At 43.8% G+C, this 23,902-nt stretch overlaps 1 protein-coding gene across 2 annotated transcripts in view; it reads right to left on the reverse strand.

Moving 5' to 3' along the window:
- Positions 1-23,902, reverse strand: part of PIGO (phosphatidylinositol glycan anchor biosynthesis class O) — a 37,306-nt gene that overhangs the window by 3,971 nt on the left and 9,433 nt on the right. Inside the window, exons 4-9 of one of the 2 annotated variants that reach the window (XM_056546976.1) lie at positions 22,113-22,236; positions 20,753-20,912; positions 19,315-19,488; positions 5,486-7,061; positions 2,672-2,875; positions 1,845-2,050 (exon numbers count right to left, since the gene is read on the reverse strand). In XM_056546976.1, the coding sequence (XP_056402951.1) occupies positions 1,845-2,050; positions 2,672-2,875; positions 5,486-7,061; positions 19,315-19,488; positions 20,753-20,912; positions 22,113-22,236 (2,444 nt within the window). Of the gene's footprint in view, positions 1-1,844; positions 2,055-2,671; positions 2,876-5,485; positions 7,062-19,314; positions 19,489-20,752; positions 20,913-22,112; positions 22,237-23,902 lie in introns of those variants that run through there. The other variant, XM_056546986.1, reaches the window with a different exon arrangement.

Genomic DNA, 23,902 nt, shown 5'->3' on the forward strand with positions numbered 1-23,902 from the left:
GACTCTTTCCTAGGAATGTATCCACCTTTTCCAGCCCACGGGAGCACCTGAAGGCTGAACTAATTTATGCAGGAAAAGTCATCAACTGAAGAGCCGAGAAGTTCGTGACGAATCGAATTTACTGTAAGTACGCTCATCTCTACTTCTGACCCCTATAGCTTTTTTTTTCTCCCAAGTATGGGGCGGTATGAGGGCTCATTTTTTGCACTGTAAATTGAAGTTTTTAGCGGTACCATTTTTGTTTTGATCTGACTTTTTGATCGCTTTTTATTAATTTTTTTTATAGTATAAAAAGTGACCAAAAATACGCTATTTTGGAATTTTTTTCGCATGTACGCCATTGACCGTGCGGTTTAACTAACAACATATTTTAATACTTTGGACATTTACGCACGCGGCGATACCACATGTTTATTTTTATTTACACAGTTTTTTTGGGTTTTTGGTTTTTTTTTTTATGGGAAAAGGGGGGTGATTCAGACTTTTATTAGGGAAGGGGTTAAATCAGGTTTATTAACTTTTTTTTTGCAATGTTATAGCTCCCATAGGAGACTATAACATGCAGTACATTGATTCAATGGATTTCAGGCTTGGAGCAGTCAATCACCGATCGGACACCGAGGAGGAAGGTATTAGCCATGGGTCCTGGCTGCTGATAGCAGCAGGGAACGTGCGGGTATGATGAGCTCCTGAGCTCGCTTCATAACCCTCCCGTGCTGCAGCGCTGTTTAGTAGGGATCGACCGGTTATCGGTATGGCCGATATTATCGGCCGATAATCACGATTTTGGGCATTATCGGTATCGGCAATTACCTTGCCGATAAGCTGATAATGCCCAGCCCCCGCCCCGCCCCCACCGCACCGCGACCGCCCACCCCGCCCCACCGCACCGCCCCCATTGCCTCCCCCATCCACGGTTTTATAATTACCTGTTCCCGGGGCCCACGCTTCTTCTTGCTCCTGCTGCCTCCTGCGTTACGCTGTGCTCAGTGACGTGACTTGCGCGACGTGACGTCACGGTCAGTGCGCACAGTGACAGTTCAGGAGGACGCCACGGGAGCCAGATGTGGAGTGGACCCCGGGAACAGGTAACTATAAATCCGGGGATGGGGGAGGCAATAGGGCCGGGGCGGTGCGGCGGGTCGGGGCGGTGATAGGTCTCAGGACCCCCGGACAGGCAGGGGGAGAGAAGCGGGTGGCGGCGGCGGCGGTCTATGGCACTGCAAAAGCCACTGCAGTGCATTGATTTAAAGCGCCGCTTTAAATCAATGATCTGCAGCGGTGTCGCGGGGGGATAAATAGCCGATAACTTATACCGGAATATCGGTATAAGTTATCGGCTATCGGCCCTAACCTCCCCAGATTATCGGTATCGGCCCTAAAAAAAACGATATTGGTCGATCCCTACTGTTTAGAAACTGCCTTTCGCGGCAAGGGGTTAAGGGTGATAAACGTATATAACTATATTAATGGCCCATACAAAAAAGGACAAGGGGGCGCTCCCTCCGTCTGGAGAAAAGTTTTAGTCTCAAGGGGAGACAATCCATCTATCCCACAAAAACTGTGAATTTATGGAACAGTCTACCTCAGGAACTGGTCACAGCAGAAACAGTTAACAGCTTTAAAACAGAGTTAGATACATTCCAAGAACAAAATAACATAAATGCTTATGCAGAATTATAAAATCATTATAAAATCCCATCCCTTCCCACCATACCCCTTCCAATTCCTTGGTTGAACTTGATGGACGTATTTCTTTTTTCGACCGTACTATGTAATCAAGACATAACCCTCTAATATGAACACCTAAATACTATACACTATGTACAGTATAAGAGAGGTACCTGCACTCCCTGGATGAAGAGATACTTGGCCCCAAGCTGCAGCAGAGCTCCAGAGAACCTGTCTGGGTCCTCCCTAAGCCTCATCTCCATCATGGGCAGATCACTGTCCTCGGTCTCCCCATCTCGGCTTTCCTTCTTTCCTTTCTTCTTTCGGATGGAGGGAGTTTCACTCAGGAACGGCCAGAGAAGCAAAAGACAGGATCCGCCTTCCTCAGGAGAGAAAAATGCTATTTACTTAAAGGGGTATTCCGGGAAAAAAACATCTTATCCCCTATGCAGGGGCTGCGTCTCCAGTTTCGGAAACCTCCGGGTTTCTGGGACTGGGGGCGTTGTGTCACGCCACACCCCCTCCATGCATGTCTATGGGAGGGGGCGTGACGGCCGTCACGCCCCCTCCCATAGACATGAATGGAGGGGGCATGGCGTGACGTCCCCAGTCCCAGAAACCCGGAGGTTTCCGAAACTGGAGACGCAGCCCCCGCATAGAATGCGGGCGCTGCAGGGAGATTGCGGGGGGGTCCCAGCAGCGGGCCCCCTGCGATCAGACATCTTATCCCCTGTCCTTTGGATAGGGGATAAGATGTTTTTGCCCGGAATGCCCCTTTAAGATAGTTATGACAAATACAAATACTCAGTTATCCCCAATGTGTGGCTCTACAGCAGTTGCACTTTTGTAACAGGTTGAGAACCCCACGTTGGGGAACAGTGCTCTATAGTGATCCTCCACGATTTGCCGATTGAAGAACAAAATAGAGAGGTACCTGAAATCCAATGAGAGGTGCTCAACAATTATTTCTTCCATTGTAAAATGCACTACAGACTCTTACCTGAGAACAAGATGTTGGAAGAGAAGGTGTTCGCTGCGACCATCAGGGCTGGGATTATATTATTCGTGTGCCCTTCCTGGAATCCTACAAAAGCAGAGTTCCAGTGGATGGCGGGGAAGACCGGCTGATGACCAGTGGAGTAGAAGTATTGGGAGGAGGCAAGAGACCACGCTATAACAGCGTACCATGGGACCGTAAATAATTCTGCAGAAAAAAATTATAAAAATTATATATATATATATATATATATATATATATATATATATATATATAAAAATAAAAAAAAAATAAAAAAAAATATATATATATATATATATAAAAGTAAATAATAAATATATATATATATATATATATATATATATATATCAAAAAAATTTTTTATATATATATATATATTTTTTTTTTTTATATATATATATTTTTTTTATTTTTTTTATATATATATATTTTTTTATTTTTATTTTATTTACATATATATATATATATATTTTATTTTTATTTTATTTACATATATATACATATATATATATTTTTTTATATATATATACATATTTTTATATATATATATATATATATATATATATATATATATATATAAATAAAAAAAAAAAAATATTATATATATATAAAAAATATATATATAATACTGTAAACATCTATACAGAGCAGTGGTCTCCAACCTGCGGACCTCCAGATGTTGCAAAACGACAACTCCCAGCATGCCCGGACAGCCAACGGCTGTCCGTGCATGCTGGGAGTTGTCGTTTTGCAACATCTGGAGGTCCGCAGGTTGGAGACCACTGAAATAGAATATTAAAAGGGGTATTCCAGGAAAAAACTTTTTTTTATATATCAACTGGCTCCAGAAAGTTTAACAGATTTGTAAATTACTTCTATTAAAAAATCTTAATCCTTTCAGTACTTATGAGCTTCTGAAGTGGAGTTGTTCTTTTCTGTCTAAGTGCTCTCTGATGACACGTGTCTCGGGAAACGCCCAGTTTAGAAGAGGTTTGCTATGGGGATTTGCTTCTAAACTGGGCGTTTCCCGAGACGCGTGTCATCAGAGAGGACTTAGACAGAAAAGAGCAACCTTAACTTCAGAAGCTCATAAGTACTGAAAGGATTAAGATTTTTTAATAGAAGTAATTTACAAATCTGTTTAACTTTCTGGAGCAAGTAGATATATATATATTATGGATAACCCCTTTAATAACTACATCTCAGTTGAATTATCAGTCTTTTAAGCTATGTTTAAGGGGTATTCCCAGGGGAAAATATCCGCTGCTGTATGCTACAGAGGAAGTTGTATAATTCTTTTCAGTCTGACCACAGTGCTCTCTGCTGCCACCTCTGTCTGTGTCAGGAAATGTCCAAGGCAAGAGCAAATCCCCATAGCAAACCTCTCCTGCTCTGGACAGACAGAGGTGGCAGCAGGTGGGTCCATTGGTCGGATGCCCCGCGATCAGACACTTATCTCCTGTCCTGTGGATAGGGGATACGTTTTATTAGCTATGAAGGTAAAATAAAAACACACACTCACCTACCTCGGTTACCTGGGCCTTCCCCTCTGTGATGCCATTCGTTCCCCCGCGGCTCTGACTACTTCCTACTTTTGATGGAAGTCTTCTCTGCAGTGATGGCCGCTCAGTCAGTGTCTGTCTGCAGCAGCGTCCCACTTCATTCAATGACTGACTGACTGGGCCATCACTGCAAAGAAGGACTGATCTCAGAGGTAGTAAGGTGCTAAAGACAGACCAGATGATGAGGTAGGCGAGTGTTTTTTTTTTTTGTTGTATTTTTTTTTTATGCCCCCAGCAACATAATTTTATTTATTTTTAGTATCTGGATAAACCCTTAAAGGGGTACTCTACTGCTCAGCGTTTGGAACAAACTGTTCCGAACGCTGGAGCCGGCGCCAGGAGCTTGTGACGTCGTAGCCCCACCCCTCATGACCTCACGCCCTGCCCCCTCAATGCAAGTCTATGGGAGGGGGTGTGATGTCACACCGCTTCCCATAGACTTGCATTGAGATGGTGGGGCTATGGGAAGCGGCGTGACATCACACCCCCTCCCATAGACTTGCATTGAGGGGGCAGGGCGTGAGGTCATGAGGGGACGGGGCTATGATGACACGAGCTCCCTGCGCCGGCTCCAGCGTTCGGAACAGTTTGTTCCAAACGCTGAGCAGCAGAGTACCCCTTTAAAAAATGTTTGCTCTCCAGGCATGCTGGTAGTTGTGATTTTGCAACAGCTGGGGCATTGCCTGTAAATTTTCCATACATTAGCTAGGTCTAAGTACCCCTTCCCCTGAACAAATGGAAAGAAAATGACAAACCAGGAATTTATATTTACAGAATTAATATTTATTTCCCTTAAGGGGTACTCTGCCCCTAGACATCTTATCCCCTATCCAAAAGGGGATGGGACCCCCCGCGATGTCTCATGCAGCACCCATTTCATCTGGTGCATGGAGTGAGCTTCGCTCCGTGCCTGATTACTGGCAATGCAGGGGCTGGGTCGTGACAAGGGTTTGGTGGCTGTCACGCCCCCTCCCATAGACTTGTATTGAGGGGGCAGGATGTGACATCACGAGGGAGCGGGGGCCGTGACATCACGATCCTCTGACCCCTGCATCACTAGTCATCAGGCACGGAGCGAAGCTCACTCTGTGCACCAGATGATAGGGGTGCTGCAGGAGAGGTCCCCAGCAGTAGGACCCCCGCGATAAGATGTCTAGGGGCGGAGTTCCCCCTTAAGATTTCTCATTTGTTCATCCTAAAAATCCTGCCACAATTCAGATAAACGTTTACTTACCAACGCCATCACTATAAAGGTTGGTGACTTGTCCATGGATGTGCAAGATGACAAAGGCCTCTAGTAAAAGCAGCAGGAAAGCCGGGGTCAACCTCTCGCTGTGCAGCAATATTAGAACCAGAGTAAGAATAGAAAGTGTGATCACCATGGAGGCAGAGTAGACACTACCCAGACCATAGGCCTCAACCGCCGTTTCCTTCTTTGCATCCTCCTCCTCACCTCCATGTTGAAGGCGACTCTTTAACGTGCGTTGCATTTTCCTGTAGATCTGTGGGATCACGTGCTGCAGTTCCGCCGCAGAGCCGGGTGCCCCGCGGTAAGTAGTTACTGTGTTGTCTACATCAGAGGCCCGGCTCTTCATAAACACAGTCATAGGGTTCCACAGAACGAGTAAAAGGCCCAGTCCGGCAAAAGCATAGACACTTCTGGGACAGGCCACAAGAGCGAGATGCGTGACCTCCTTCAGCTTCGCAAAGCTATCTTCTGTACCCGAGATCAGTGCCCAGTAGCAAGCCATCCCTAAAACAATAAAAGGGAAGCCCCAGCGAACATACAGCACCAGAGGACAGGAACTGTTGAGGTTCCCATAATGTTGCAGCCACTTCCTAATGAGGAACACAATGAACCCAAGACACGCAACGCAGCAAACGTAAGAGAAGTTCTTCACCTCTGTGTCCTGAATACTGGAGAGAGGAGACAGGAAGGAGGAGGGTTTACAGTCTGGAGTCTGCTCCCGGCAATTGTGGAAGAGTTTAGAGAGGCGAACGCAAACCCCCAGGGCTGCCAGTAGCCATACGAGCCGAAAACCATCCTTCCTATAAGCAGGGGTCAGGGAAGGCTTTAAGGGCTCGCCACCTAGAGGGGTAAATGTTGGGAGCATTAGTTTGCCGTCCCAGTGCAGTTTCACCACGGTCACAGTGAGCAGAGACGTGAGAAGGAACGGCGCCACATTCCCTTCCGCTACCACATAACTGTCCGAAAACAGAGAACAGCAGCGGAACAAAAGAACAACCCAGGGTCCGGACAGTAAGAGATACACAGCACGTGTCCGCCATCTCACTGGTGAAGACTTCTTTTTCTTAAAGTGATAGTAAAAAATGATCTGTGAGAAAACAATGGCTGCTACACAGAGAGTTACCGGATCGAGCGCCGCCGCCGCCACCACCGACGTCCACATTGCCAGGCCCCAAACGGCAGTGACTAGTATAGTGAAGAGGAGGGGGTATCCCAGCAAATACTTGGAAGGCAAAGACAAGGCTGATCCAGCAGTCTCAGCAATTATATAACAGAAGAAACATGAGGTAAGAAGGATAATGCAGCCCATGATCATATACAAAGGGTGGAAGCGAGCCCAGGACTCCATGCACATATCCCTGGCTTGGTTCAGGTAGTTCTGGAGTCTGTGTATTATCTTCTGCAGATTAGCCTCCAGCTCCTCCTCCGACTGCTGCTCCCGCTGTGACATCAGCTCCTCATATTCTGTGGTCAACGAAGAGAAGAGATCCGCCAGATCCCGAAGCTTCTCAGCTGGCAGGTCCCCGGCAGCCTGAGAATAAGTGTCCAAGTAGCGGGCCACCTTTAAAAGAGGGCAAATATACATCATACAACCAGAAGGATATTACAAGCCGTCAGCATTATCTTGGATAGAATATTGATGGTCTATTCCAGTTGCGTCCAAACTGTGGCCCTCCAGATGTTGCAAAACTACAACTCCCAGCATGCCCGGACAGCCTTTGGCTGTCCGGGCATGCTGGGAGTTGTAGTTTTGCAACATCTGGAGAGCCACAGTTTGGACGTCCCTGGTCTATTCTTAGATTAGACCAGCCATTGCGGATCAGCAAGGGTCTAACCCTCTCTTATCAGCAGAATGAACTCAACATAGCGTTAAAGGGGTTATCCAGGAAAAAACTTAGATAGATATATATATATATATATATATATATATCTATATATATATATATCTATATATATATATATCTATATATATATATATATCTCTATATCTATCTCTATATCTATATATATATATATCTCTATATCTATCTCTATATCTATATATATATATATCTCTATATCTATCTCTATATCTATCTCTATATCTATCTCTATATCTATCTCTATATATATATCAACTGGCTCCAGAAAGTTAAACAGATTTGTAAATTACTTCTATTAAAAAATCTTAAACCTTTCAGTACTTATGAGCTTCTGAAGTTAAGGTTGTTCTTTTCTGTCTATGTGCTCTCTGATGACACATGTGCTGCAGGGATTTGCTTCTGAACTGGGCGGTTCCCGAGACACGTGTCATCAGAGAGCACTTAGACAGGAAAGAACAACTCAACTTCAGAAGCGCTGAAAGGATTAAGATTTTTTTAAATAAAAGTAATTTACAAATATCAACAGGTATAGAAAGAAATACGGCACTCACCCAGGTACGTTGTGCTGACGATTATCTTTTATTTCATATCGACCATAAATTCATGCAAGGAGGTGCAGTGTCAGGCAGGTATTAGCGGCCTGTGAGCGCCAGCGTTCCGGGCGCTAATACCTGCCTGACACTGCACCTCTTTGCATGAATTTATGGTCGATATGAAATAAAAGATAATCGTCAGCACAACGTACCAGGGTGAGTGCCATCTTTCTTTCTATACCTGTTGGTTTTGGATGGTCTTTGCTATATAGACCGAGCACCCCCGGTATTTGTTTGACTTGCCTCCACACCTGCGCTGAAATCAGCCAGTCTCCACCATAGCAGTGCCGGACTCTGTTTCTATTACACAGAATTTACAAATATGTTTAACTTTCTGGAGCCAGTTGATATATATATATATATATATATATATATATATATATATATATATAAAAAAAAAAATTCCTGGATAAACCCTTTAACAAGTCCACAGCTTTCCTGGGAAGCGAATAAATTCCTCAACGTTTACATAGTACAGAAGATCAGTGACGCGTTTCAAGTATTGGAGGCACTCCTAGTCATACTAATGTCTCTGACACTTGAAATGCCTCACTGATCCTCTACCTTGTGTATCCACTTATAAAATGAAGGTTTTATTTGGATCCCAGGAGAACGCTGGACTTTGTGCCTCTCTCTTGTATTATCATTGAGGTCCTGCACTGTTCGCTGTGTGTAACCCCGGGTGAGCTGAAGTTCTCTTTGCTTTTGTCCAACATGTAGTCTCGCCAACATGCGTTCAGCCAACAGCATTCTTATATGGACAATGATATCTACAGGAGCAAAAAATGACAAAAAGTTAAAACTCAGCTCACCACTTGCAGAAGTAACACTTGTATGCAGGACCCGTGTTGAGAATATAGAGGAGAGCACAGAAATTGATCCGGGCCGTATCCCGTGAGTACAGACTTGAAGAGACCATAGGGTAAAATAGGACCATAGGGTTCAAAGCGTAGGATAAAACTTCACATTTAATGGATATGCATTAAAAGGACAAAATCAACATAACAAACAAAAAAACAACAAAACGTTGACGCGTTTCAAGCTAAAAACATAGCCCTCTATCATGAAAATGTGTACAGGGCAAGTGCCTGTTTATATACGAAAGAATGAACAAGCCAACAAGGAATTAACCCGGAAAGTACCGCCCCTAATAGCGTTAATTAACCGCTTTGCAATAGGGGGGTAAAACGGTTACAAACGGGACATAACGGACTGCAACCCAAACGGTGGTAAAACTGATCATGAATACAAAATAACTGGTAATCAGCTGCAGAAGTGTGATGTATAAGTAGCGGATACATATCTGTAAGAAATTACAGTAACCCCCCCCCGACATGCGATGGCCTCGACATATGATCAAATCGACATACAATGCTTTTATATGTCGGGGCCATCACATTAACTGCTATCCGACAGCGCTAAATGCTTAAGCTGCTGTCGGATAGCAGTTTAAGCATCCCGGACAGGTTCACTTACCTATTCCCGCTGCTCCGGGTCCACTTCACGATCCTCCGGCGTTTTCTGCATCTTCTCCAGGGTCCGGCCCTCGCTTTCCGGCGTCGTTATTACGTTGCTGCATACGCCGTCCCGGCGCCGCAACGTAATAACGTCACCAGAAAGGGAGGCCCAGTCCCTGCAGAAGATGCGGAAGAAGCCGGAAGGATCCCAAAGAAGACACCGGAGCAGCGGGACAGCATCGGGAGCCCCTGGGACAGCATCGGGAGCGGTGAGGACCTGGTCCGGAGCGGCGGGGACAGGTGAATATAACTTCCTATACTTTACATTGCACGGATCCCTCAACATACGATGGATTCGACAAACGATGGGTCGTTTGGAACGAATTACCATCGTATGTTAAGGGACCACTGTATAACACCATAGTGGTAGTAAGTAATATAGAACACATCGTAATAGATGTATGAACATGATTAGTAATAGTTGGAGAACCGCATACTATAAACATATATCAAAAGAACAAAAAATTGTGATAACCAGTTTAAGACCAGTAAGAGCCCAGTGTCAAAATATGGATGATATGTTGGATTATCTAACACTGTTTCCAATAGACAAGTCCACAGTAACAACAATACATTTGTAGCAATTCATAACAAGAAAAGAAGGAAACAAAATAACATTAATGCTTATGAAGAAATATAAAATCCCATCCCTTCCCCAATATCGCGCCACACCCCTACCCCTTAATTCCCTGGTTGAACTTGATGGACATATGTCTTTTTTCGACCGTACTAACTATGTAACTAACTATGAAACAAGTACAGGGATGTGGAAATTTTATAAAAAACTACTTGTCCACGGGACTAAAATGGAGCAAAATCTACTTGTCCCTCATGACGATCCACTTGTCCGGCCATTTTTCGCTTTTACGCTCAAATTTTTTCCTCCTCGCCCTATAATAGCCATAACTACCTACTATAATGATACCTTATAATTTTTCAATAACATATTCTCTGAACCAAAAAATATATATATAAATTTGGGGAAGTGAAATTGAAATAGTAAAAGAATTTTGCAGATTTGGTGGTTTTTCTTTTCTGCGCCATTTACCTTGTGGTTGAGGTAACATGTTAGTCTTATACTTTAGGCGCCTGATTACAGCGATACCAGATTTGTATCGTTTACGTCATGTTTTACTAATTCTGAACGTTTTCAAATTTTTTTTATTGCCATTTTTTAACCCCTGTAGCTTAATTTTTTTTTTCACATACCAGGCTGTATGAGGGCTCATGTTTTGCGCCATAATCTGTTTTTTTGATCGGTACCATTTTGGCATTGATCTGACTTTTTAATCGCTTTTTAACTTTTTTTTCTGGGATATTATAAAAATTGCAAATCTGTGGTTTGGTATTTTTTTACATTTACCGTACGGGATACATAATGTTATATTTTCATAGGTTGTACAATTACGCACGAAGCGATACCAAATATGTTTATTTTTATTATGTTTACATGTTTTTATATAGGAAAAGGGGGTGATTTGAACTTTTAACATGGAAGGGGTTAATGCAGCGGTCTCCAAACTGTGGCCCTCCAGATGTTGCAAAACTACAACTCCCAGCATGGCCGGACATCCAACGGCTGTCCTGGCATGCTGGGAATTGTAGTTTTGTAACATCTGGAGGGGCACAGTTTGAAGACCACTAGGTTAATGTGTCTTTCAAACTTTTATTAAAACTTTTTTATTTTTTTTAACACATTATTAGACTTATGAGGAATCATTAGATTCCTCAGACAGATGAATAGATTCTATTGAACTCCATTGATCTGTGTGCTCTGTGATCCATTGATAGAGCTTGGTCCAGCCAGGATCTATCAATGACAGAGCCGGGACAGGAGGAAGCAGAGGTAAGTCCTCCGGCTACCTCTATAGTGGATCCACCCCACTAGCCCACCAGGGAGCATTCACATGTCCCTTTAGACGCCGCTGTCAGCTTTGACAGCGACGATCTAAAGGGTTAATAGCCAGCCGCGGCGATCGCCGCATGCTGGCTATTAGCGGCGGCCCCCGACTACTGAGAACAGCCGGGGGCTGCAGAGTATGGAGCGGGCAGGAATCCCGAGCCCGCTCCATACTCCCCTGTGAGCGCCGCGTGCATCTCCCCGTGCAGACGCGCCTCCTCCCCTCAGCTCTCCGAAGCTACAGCTGGGGGGAGTGAAGGCCGAGGACGCAGGTCTGCACAGGGAGCAAGAAGCCACGCCCCCTCATCTCCCCCCGCACGTCTGCAGAGCAGGGGAGAAAAGACAAATACACAGCTTCTCATCTCCCCTGCTCTGCTTCGGAGGATACAGTTTTTTTTGTCGGAGGCGGCAGAGTATGGAGCGGGCAGAAGTCGGCAGCCCGCTCCATACAGACTGCGGATCGCCACCGTGCTTGGCAGGTCCGGCCCTGCTTGCCCGAAGCCGGGCTAAGGGCCGGACAAATTCACCTGCCCGGCGCCCAAAACTGCTAGTCCCGGGCGTCGGGCGATAGGAATTCCACATCCCTGAAGTAGCAGACAGAGCCAGCATTTAGGTACAAAGCGTCAATAGATGAACATAAGGTCATTACGGGAGTTGAGCCCGCTCGGCACGCGACTGTCCAGATATAATATCCAGAAAGCTTCCCGTGTGTGTACCAAGTGGGTCCAATCTCACCCACAACGTGGTTTTAGATACCCGCTCGATTCCAATGACTTGTATTGAGGACGGGTCACCCTGATGCCCATCACAGATATGTTTTGAGAGACCTGATGTGGTGCGTGCAGTAATGCTGGTTTATGTAGCCATTCTTACATGTTCCGCAATATGTAGCTTTAGTTTGCGGATAGTACTACCCACATATTGTAGCTTACAGGTGGTACAAGTAGCTAGATAGATCACATGGGTGGTGTTGCAGTTTATAAATGTTTTTATAGGAAGAGATACCAAGAAGAATAGAGAACGGAGCAGTCACCCGGCACGTATCCCGAGGAGGTGACTCATCACTGAACGGGGTCTTCAGCAGGGAGGCGGTGGATGGAACAAGGGGAGCTCAGACGCCGACCACGGTCCGTATAACGCCAATCGGCGCTTCTTCAGGCCGTACGGCCTGAAGAAGCGCCGATTGGCGTGATACGGACCATGGCCGGCGTCTGAGCTCCCCCCGTTCCATCCACCACATTCCTGCTGAAGACCCCGTTCAGTGATCAGTCACCTCCTCGGGATACGTGCCGGGTGAGTGCTCCGTTCTCTATTCTTCTTGGTATCTCATGCATTGGAATCTTTTCTTTTCTTCGTGAAGCATCTCCCGTCATCCTACCTGGTTTATATACTCTTCATTTCCATTCAATCATAGTATATTAGCAGTGTCATATCCAGGTCCAATTCATTTTTCTCCTTTTTTCTGGTGGTCATGTTTTTATAGGAAGGTTTTTCTTAGTGACAACAGAGGAAAAGCTTTTCGTGATAGACACGAATCTGCAAACTGAACAATGAGGTTGACTACACTTATGGCAGCCTTCAACGGACAACCATGATTCTGTAACAATATATCTGTATTCTCTAGGAGATAGTTGGTTTCTTAAAGACCTGGCTTTTCTAGCAACACATCTGATGCCTGGTTGTAAAATTGTAGATAAAATAGGGTCTTGATGTAAGACTGGTAAAGGTCTATAAATAATTCTACGGATACATTAGAGCTAAAAGAGCTTCTTCTACATCTATAGCTTATGAAAATCCTTCATCTCAAATGACCAAATGTTTAAAAGACCGAGGCTATTCCAATAATACACTTACCAGGAGCAAAAGCTATTGCCGACTCTAAAACTAGAGAAGTATATCTACAAGAATATCTGCCTGAAAATCTAAAATCTAAAAGGAAAAAGAAAAGATAACAGCTGTGATGACTCGCTCTTGCAGACAGGTGCGGTTGCAGTATAGAGGCAAGGAAACAGTACTTTTCAAAAAAAAGTTCAGTGTTTTATTCACACTTGGCAAACAGAATAAAACAGTCTTAGATGCAGTTCAAAGAAAAAGGTAACAAAAGTTCCCCTGTATTCCTTAGAAGTTTGTTCACACCTGAGACCATGCCATGCGGCATCAAGCAAGTCTTTTCCAGGCCTCCAGGCAGTCTGCTCACCAGCTTCCAAACTCTCAGGGAAGAACTCCACACTCAGCTCTCTCCGGCAGTGTGAAGTGCAACTAGCAAATCCCCCTCAGGCTGCCTTTAAGGCCAACAAAAGTTGGCCTGGATTTTGGGGAATGATCCCCACCCTGCACTTGACCATTCCCAGTAAGAGCCATCCCAGATTGGCCTTCCAGCCATACTACGGCCACAGTGTCAGTCTGCATCACAGCACAGACACTGAATAAATACTGGCTCTTACTTCACCAAGGACAGGAGCCTTGGTGACACATATCGCCCATCAACCACCATGCCCTTCACCTTCTCACACAGCATACTTACCTTTTCTACACCATTCAGCACAAATATTGATGCTATCCGTACAATTATTAATAGACCTTTACCAGTCTTACATCGAGACCCTATTTTATCTAAAATTTTACAACCAGGCATCAGATGTGTTGCTCCTAGTGAATACAGACATTCTTCACAGAATCATGGTTGTCTGTTGAAGGCTGCCATAAGTGTAGCCCACCTCCTTGTTCAGTTTGCAGATCCGTATCTAACACAAAAAGCTTTTCCTCTGTTGTCACTAAGAAAAACCTTACTATAAAAACATTTATAAACTGCAACACCACCCACGTGATCTATCTAGCTACTTGTACCATCTGTAAGCTACAATATGTGGGTAGTACTATCCACAAACTAAAGCTACGTATTGCGGAACATGTAAGAATGGCTACTCAAACCAGCATTACTGCACGCACCACATCAGGTCTCTCAAAACATATCTGTGATGGGCACCAGGGTGACCCGTCCTCAATACAAGTCATTGGAATCGAGCGGGTATCTAAAACCACGTTGTGGGTGAGATTGGACCCACTTGGTACACACACGGGAAGCTTTATGGATATTATATCTGGACAGTCGCGTGCCGAGCGGGCTCTGCTCCCGTAATGACCTTATGTTCATCTATTGACTCTGTGTATCTAAATGCTGGCTCTGTCTGCTACTTGTTTCCTTATTTTCTTGTTATGAATTGCTACAAATGTATTGTTGTTACTGTGGAATTGTCTATTGGAAACAGTGTTAGATGATCCAACATAACCATATTTTGACACTGGGTTCTTACTGGTCTTAAACTGGTTATCACAATTTTTTGTTCTTTTGATATATGTTTATAGTATGCGGTTCTCCAACTATTACTTATCGTACTCATACGATTACTTACTACCACTATGGAGTTATAATTTCTTACAGATATGTACCCGCTACTTATACATCACACCTTTGCTGCTGATTACCAGTTATTTTGTATTCATGATCAGTTTTACCACCGTTTGGGTTGCAGTCCGTTATGTCCCATTTGTAACCGTTTTGCCCTGTTATCGCAATGTTCTAAGTTAATTAACGCTAAAGGGCGGTTCCTTCCGGGTTAATTCCTTGTTGGTTTGTTCATTCTTTCATATATAAACCGGCACTTGCCCTGTACACATCGTCATGATTAAGGTCTATGTTTTTAGCTTGAAACGTGTCGACGATTTTTGTTTACGATATGTTGATTTTGTCCTTTTAATGCATATCCATTAAATGTAAAGTTTTATCCTACGCTTTGAACCTGGGAGAGCTGGATTTTACCCTAAGGTCTCTTCAAATGAAATCTACAATATGTTATCTACAAGCTTTTACCAATTATATAAAAGTAATCAGACCTCAAGGAAAAGATAGCTAAGTTGAAATGGAAAAAATATAATATATAAAATATAGAGTTGGATGTTATATATATTATGCTAAAGGAGGGCTAGAGATGTAGTTGGCTTATCAATAACGTGCTTTATTAGGCTAATAATGGTATAGTGTTGAACTGGACCCTGAGCAGGGCCAGCACACTAATATAAGATAATAAAATAATGCAATATATGGGTTGAATAAAATAAATTAAATTAAATACATTAAAATAACCCATGTATTGCACTATTTTAGAACCCATGTATTGCACTATTTTAGAACCCATGTATTGCACTATTTTAGAACCCATGTATTGCACTATTTTAGAACCCATGTATTGCACTTTTTTAGAACCCATGTATTGCACTATTTTAGAACCCATGTATTGCACTATTTTAGAACCCATGTATTGCACTATTTTAGAACCCATGTATTGCACTATTTTATAACCCATGTATTGCACTATTTTATAACCCATGTATTGCACTATTTTATAACCCATGTATTGCACTTTTTTATAACCCATGTATTGCACTTTTTTATAACCCATGTATTGCACTATTTTATAACCCATGTATTGCACTATTTTATAACCCATGTATTGCACTTTTTTATAACCCATGTATTGCACTTTTTTATAACCCATGTATTGCACTATTTTATAACCCATGTATTGCACTATTTTATAACCCATGTATTGCACTATTTTATAACCCATGTATTGCACTTTTTTATAACCCATGTATTGCACTTTTTTATAACCCATGTATTGCACTTTTTTATAACCCATGTATTGCACTTTTTTATAACCCATGTATTGCACTATTTTATAACCCATGTATTGCACTATTTTATAACCCATGTATTGCACTTTTTTATAACCCATGTATTGCACTTTTTTATAACCCATGTATTGCACTTTTTTATAACCCATGTATTGCACTTTTTTATAACCCATGTATTGCACTTTTTTATTATCTTATATTAGTGTGCTGGCTCTGTAGCAAGGGCCCTGCTCAGGTGACCTCAATGATCAACACAGCACTATGACTCAATGTATCTGGGTATAGTTTTATAATACTGCTAGAATGAGAACCATCACAGGTATTGTGCACGCTGATAAACCTCTGAACTAGAGATGAGCGAACTTACAGTAAATTCGATTCGTCACAAACTTCTCGGCTCGGCAGTTGATGCCTTATCCTGCATAAATTAGTTCAGCCTTCAGGTGCTCCCGTTGGCTGGAAAAGGTGGATACATTCCTAGGAAAGAGTCTCCTAGGACTGTATCCACCTTTTCCAGCCCACCGGAGCACCTGAAAGCTGAACTAATTTATGCAGGAAAAGCCATCAACTGCCGAGCCGAGAAGTTTGTGACTAATCGAATTTACTGTAAGTTCGCTCATCTCTACTCTGAACCAGTAGCACAGCAATATATCTTATGGTGACCATAAATAATAAATAGCTGTTGACCACCATTCTTATAAACAAACATGTCAGAGAGGTCTTATCTCTCATAGGAACAAATGTTTACAAGTGGAAATCTAACCAGGTCCCGACATTGGCTGTCAGAGAAGAATCCAGCAACCCTTATACATATTAGATCAGCAGATGATCCTGTGTAATCAGAGGGTTCAGAAAAGGTTTGTCTGATGTGTACGGACGGCTTAAGGTGTTACCGTCATTTAAATAAAAAAAAAAAAAAAAACACTTTTTTAAAGTCATAGGGGGAGATTTATCAAAGGATTTAGACTGGTTTTTCTTGTCTAAATTTGTCGCACAGAAAGTCGCAGTCTAAATATGTGAGACTTTTTTGCGACTTTTGCTCTAGAGGATTTTTAGAACATGATGCATTCTCGTCTATTTTAGACTGAAATGCATTGAAAAATGCATTGGTGCTGAATTTATCAAAAGCGACTTTTCAGCGACAAGTCGCATAGGCTGAAAGTACGCCGAAATGTCAGACCATGTTGGAGCAGGTTTAAATATAGACTAAAGCATAGATCAAGCAGTCCGTGCACAGAATTTATCAAGAGCCGTGCGCCATTTGATAAATTAGGTGCACAATAGACCAGACTAACCCTCTGTAGTTTGGTCTATATTGATGCGGGACATAGACAACTTTGATAAATATCCCCCATAGAGATGCAAAAGTTTTGATCGGTGAGTGGTGAGACCTACCTTGCCAATCGTTAAATTGAGCGAGGAGAAGCACCCAGCTAAGTGCTTCACTCTTAATCTCTCTCCTAGTTGCATAAGACGGGCTCCACAGACATTCTATAGAATTTGTCTCCAGCAGCGAGGAGAGAGAAGCGCTAAGCTGAGCACTTTTCCCCCTTCATACTAGTGATTGTGGGAGTCTGCCCACCCAGACTCTGACCGATCATTTCTTTTGACAAGTCTATATGACATTTCAAGAGTTTTCAATAGACAGTGACACTTTAAGAATAAAAGTCTCCCCATCTAAATGTAAGGCCCCGTTCACACTACAGAATTTCCACTTGGAAATTCCGTGCAGATTCTGTTGCAGAGTCCACACTATGGAAGTTCTGTAGCAGAACTTCTAATGCAGAATTGTATTCCTCCAGAAGAAAGAACAAGTTTAAAGGGGTTATCGAAGGAAATTTTTATATATATATATATATATCTATATATATATCTATATCTCAACTGGCTCCAGAAAGTTAAACAGATTTGTAAATTACTTCTAAGAAAAAATCTTAATCCTCTCAGTACTTATGAGCTGCTGAAGTTGAGTTGTTCTTTTCTGTCTAAGTGCTCTCTGATGACACCTGTCTCGGGAACTATCGAGAGTAGAAGCAAATCCCCATAGCAATCCTCTTCTACTCTGTGCAGTTCCCGAGACAAGCAGAGGTGTCAGCAGAGAGCGCTGTTGCCAGACAGAAAAGAACAACTCAACTTCAGCAGCTGATAATTATTGAAAGGATTAAGAAATTTTAATAGAAGTAATTTACAAATCTGTTTGACTTTCTGGAGTCAGTTGATATAAAAAATAAATAAAAAAGTTTTTTCCTGGAATACCCCTTTAATCCTCTGGTGGAACGTACCAGAAAAGTCCTGTCTGGTGAACAGCTACGGAAGCGGCCAAACTTTGCCGCATGATTCAAATCTTCTGCTGCCTGCATGCCAATCAGAGCCACTGATTCTCTGAGGGGCACTTAAAATCCATGCTGAGAGCTGCCCTTGGCTTGTACTACCACCACCATGGTTAGGCTGGGCTCCCGAGGCTGCCCAGTGCATGATGGTGGTCGTAGTGCACGCCAAGGGTAGCTTTCCGCAAGGATCTGAAGCGCCTCTTATAAGATCAACTGGGGTAGCAGGAGATCTGAATCCCGTGGCTATGTCGGGCAGCCCCCATAGCTGTATTGTAGATGCCAGCTCAGAATACCTGGAAGCCCCCAGCAATCTACTGCTGCCCGCACGCCAATCAGTAACACTAATCCCTTCTGGGAGCCAATTCTAGATAATTTCTGCTCGCCGCTTCACAAAGGAAACTCTGTGTTGAAATTCCATGGTGTGAACGGGACCTAATGGCAAAATATTTCAGTGCTTACAGGAGCAATAATTGCAGTACAGAGATTCTCTATAATAGATACCCTAAGTCAGTGGTCTCCAACCTGCGGACCTCCAGATGTTGCAAAACTACAACTCCCAGCATGCCCGGACAGCCAACGGCTGTCCGGGCATTCTGGGAGTTGCAGTTTTGCAGCATCTGGAGGTCCGCAGGTTGAAAACCACTGCCCTAAGTGTTTACAAACTTCTTGCATATGAGAGTGATCATTTAAATGGTGGGTTTCTGGTGCAGCGATCACTAAAAGGGACAGACAGGAGCAGTCTAGGGAGTCTATTCATGCCTGTTTGTCTCTCCACAGACAGTGATCAGTGTACAGATCCACAGAGTCTATAAGTCTTTCTATACCTATTTAGGATCCAGTGTAGATAAACACACTATACATACAGTGATACTTGATCAAAAGGTATAAGTAAACATGCAGAACATAAACCACTATACCTGCTGGGCGTTGACATGGTAGACATCTGCCTTTGAAAGCAAAGCTGATAAATTATCTCCAGGCCACCCGAAGAGGTCATCAATAATAGCTCCCAGGTTACTATACGGGATGGGGATACCTAGGAGCAGTGACAGGCTCGGGACTAAGTTCACTTGGGGAACTGCTGCCGGGTCCTAGAATAAGAAGACTTCTCATCAGATTATGGCTCTTCATGTGCCTTCTCAGAAACCTGAAAGACAACGAGTACCCAACACCCAAATACAGATCCCCCATCTAAATAAAAGGCCATCCAAATACGAAGAAGTATACACATCCTAACATCCTGCTATATGCTGTAAGGGGTTATCTTAGATATCACTTGATTACATACTGCTCATTCCCAACATGAAATCTGCAGCATAAATTCTGCAGTTGATCCTGCACATATGAATACACCCTAAGGGTACGTTCACACGAGCGGATCCCCAGCGTATTTTACGCTGCGAATCCGCCGCGGAAGGACCGTTGTATGGTGCCTGATCGGAGTGGCAATACGCCGCTACGAGCAGACACACTGAAGCGATGTACAGGTCGCCGCGCGCATGTGCAGTATACTCACACAACGCGGCAGATCTCGGCCTAGCTAATGGAGTAGGGGGGTGTGCAGCTGCGATGCGTACGAGTACACGGCGCATGCGTGGCGACTTGCACATGACTTCAGTGTGTCTGCTCGTAGCGGCGTATTGCCGCTCCGAGCAGGCACATGTAAAGGCACCATGCAGCGGTCCTACAGCGACGGATCTGCTGCGTAAAAAAAGCTGGGGATCCGCTCATGTGAACATACCCTAAGGGCTTGTTTACACGGACGGATTTTATTGCAGTATCACAGCTTGTTTCTCAGGAGGGGTAGGCTCTCAGTGGAAGATTTCTGAAAAATCCGCCACACAGAGAGAAAATCTGCTACAGAGAGCCTGTCCCCATTCAAACCCGCTGCGGGAAACATGCTGCAATCTCCAAATTTTTGCTGCAATAGATTTTGTTGCCCATTGACTTCAATTGAGCAATGACTTAAGAGTCCATTCATGTGGGCTGATTTTCCGCAGCATATTTGCTGCAGAAAAATCCTCTAAGGATTTTTACTAATATTGACTTCAATGGGTCTGCAGAAAATCTGCAAGTTTGCCAATATTTTCTGCTAACCTAAGTTGATAACTCGCAGAGGGTTTCCAGCTGAAAGTTTCCCAACCTTTCACTTCAATGGGTCCGCCAGCAATCTGCACATCTGTCACTATCACGGATTATGAGCAGACTCATTGAAGTGCATGCTTTGCCAACGTGTGAACGTACCCTAAGAGTCCATTCACACAAGCAGATTTCGAGCAGAGTTCTGCAAAAGCTGGAGGCACACCGTGACAGCTGGAGAGCCACAGGTTACAGATCCCTGCCCTAAAGCAATACCGTTTGCAGGTGGTCAGGGAACACAGGAGCCTTGCTATACAAGAAGAGTGCAGCAGTCACTTCGTTCTCACTGTCTCCTCCATGGTCTCCGGTGTCAGTCATTCCGTGGTCGCCGGCCACTACCAGCAGAGTCTTGTCATCCAGATGCTCTATGAGTGAACTGCGGAAATAGAAACAGAAATCTTTACTTTGGCCCAAAATTTAATTTTTTTTAGAAGCAGAACATCTGCAAAGTTTATTATCTGTGATGAAAACCACTCTTACTATTAAAAGGGTATTCTGGGCAAAAACATTTTGTCTGATCACGGGGGGCCCGCTGCTGAATCTCCAGTTTCGGAAACCTCCGGGTTTCCGAGACTGGGGACGTGACGTCACGCCACGGCCCCTCCATTCATGTCTATGGGAGGGGGCGTGACGGCTGTCACGCCCCCTCCCATAGACATGAAAGGAGGGGGCGTGGCGTGACATCACGTCCCCAGTCCCGGAGGTTTCCGAAACTAGAAACGCAGTCCCTGGGTGCTGCAAGGAGATCGCGGGGGGTCTCAGCAGCGGGCCCCCAGCGATCAGACTTCTTACCCTTTGCATAGGGGATAAAATGTTTTTGCCCGGAATACCCCTTTAACCCCGGGACCACGGGCTGGTGAAGGTCTTCAGAATATATCGCCAATAACAACTGGATCCGTAGTAGGGATCGACCGATTATGGGTTTGGCCGATATTCACGATTTTGGACATTATCGGCAATTACCTTGCCGATAATCCGATAATGCCACGCCCACCGCACCCACCCCCACCACACCGAGAGACCGCACCCACCGCCCCCCCCATTGCCGGTTTTATAATTACCTGTTCCTGGGTCCGCGCTACTTCTGGCTCCTGCGGCATCCTGTGTTACGCTGTGCGCTGCGCAATGACAAGTGATGTCCTCAACGCGACTTCCCGTCAGTGCGCACAGTGACAGCTCAGGAAGACGCCGCCGGAGCCAGAAGTAGCACGGACCCCGGGAACAGGTAATTATAAAACCGGGAATGGGGGAGGCAATGGGGCAGCAGCGGCGGCGGTGTGTGGCTGGGGCGGTGCAGTGGGGGGGGGGGGGGGGGGGAGGGGGACGTTGATGGTGATAGGACTCAGGAGGACCCCAGGATAGGCAGGGATAGAGAAGCGGGTGGCGGTGGCAGTCCCACTTTAAATCAATGATCTGCAGCGGTGTCACCAGGGGGGAGGAATAAATAGCCGATAACTTATACCGGAATATCGGTATAAGTTATCGGCTATCAGCCCTAACCTCCTAAAAAAAATCTATAACGGTCGATCCCTAATCCGTAGTCACCACAAGCAGGAAAATAAGAGGATGCACTCACGTGATGACTTGATTCATCTGCATCAGCTTCTTGGCAGTCTCTGGGTGGTCTGGACCGTGCTTGTGCCCACAATGATCAACGCCAAGAAAGTGAGCGATGACTACATCCCAGTCTCCTCCATCCACTGTTAAGACAAGTCACGTAGTGTCTGCTTTACAAAAGCCATTCACATAATCATTTATAATCAACTAAACAGGAAAGGGGGTCCGGGGTTCACGGCTTTCTTATACCAGACTAGGAAACAGCTACAAAGATGGGGTTTTACTCTGGAGGATACACTATGGCCCTCATTTATTATTGCAAACTCTCCATTTTACTAAGAAAATCCGAAAAAGGGTGTGGCCAATGGAAATGGGGGTGTGGTCACACAAAATAGTGGCGTGTTTCCGACATTTTCTCCAAAACCCAACATATTTATTAAAGGGGTACTCCGGGGGAAAACTTTTTTTTTTATTTTTATTTTTTATCAACTGGGTGCAGAAAGTTAAACAGATTTGTAAATTACTTCTATTAAAAAAATCTTAATTCTTCCAGTACTTATTAGCTGCTGAATACTACAGAGGAAATTATTTTCTTTTTGGAACACAGAGCTCTCTGCTGACATCACGAGCACAGTGCTCTCTGCTGACATCTCTGTCCATAGCAGCATATGTTTTCTATGGGGATTTTCTCCTACTCTGGACAGTTCTTAAAATGTCAGCAGAGAGCACTGTGGTCGTGATGTCAGCAGAGAGCTCTGTGTTCCAAAAAGAAAAGAATTTCCTCTGTAGTATTCAGCAGCTAAGAAGTACTGGAAGGATTAAGATTTTTTTAATAAAAGTAATTTACAAATCTGTTGAACTTTCTGGCATCAGTTGATTAAAAAAAAAAAAAAGTTTTCCACCGGAGTACCCCTTTAAGGTTTCCACAGAAAATGTGGTGGATTTCAGCTGAGGTAAACCCGACAGATCAGAACATGTGTAAAAAAAAAAAAAATGTAGGGAAACCTTAGTAAATACTGTGGAAAAACAATTGTAGGGAATTAAAACCCACAAAGAAAAAAAGAAAACTACACAACACTCTTAGTAAATCAGGGTCAATATCTTTGCAATACAGACACTTGCCCTGATTTACTAAGAGTGTTGTGTAGGTTTCTTTGTGGTTTTTAATTCCCTACAATTTTTTTTCACAGCATTTACTAAGGTTTCCCTACATTTTGCTTTTTATTTATTTATTTTTTATTTTTTTACACCTGCTCTGATCTGTCTGGATTTCCTCAGCTGAAATCCACGACATTTTCGGTGAAAACATTAGTAAATATGTTGGGTTTTTGTGAAAATGTTTGGGACACGCCCCTTTTTACAGCCACGCCCCTTTCCCGATGTTCACGCCCTTTTTCAAGGTTCTCTCAGTAAAATGGAGAGATGGTAGGGTTTTTTTTTTTTTTTCAACTTTGGCGCAAATTCTGAATCTGGTGCACAACCCAACAAAACATGTGGGGTTTCCAGTAGTAAATCAGGGCCACTGTGTAATTGTTTTTCTTACTGTGGTGGCACTGCAGGGAAAAAATAATTAAAAGGCGTATTCCAAAAAGAAATGATTTTAGCCAGGAGACGGATGGCGTTATGCCGGTTCTCCTGACCAAGGCCATGTCAGTGCTTTCTATCTCCCAAACCTTTCAACAACGTGAAGAGATCTCATAAACTGGATATCTCAGAGAGTTCAGATTATAAAAAGCTCAGATTGGTCATATAGGAGTTATACCTGTCTAAGTATCAGCAAAGCCCAAACTCAAAAGGAGACACTTATCC

This window comes from Hyla sarda, chromosome 1 (genome assembly GCF_029499605.1).
Source record: "Hyla sarda isolate aHylSar1 chromosome 1, aHylSar1.hap1, whole genome shotgun sequence".
Classification (NCBI taxonomy): domain Eukaryota; kingdom Metazoa; phylum Chordata; class Amphibia; order Anura; family Hylidae; genus Hyla; species Hyla sarda.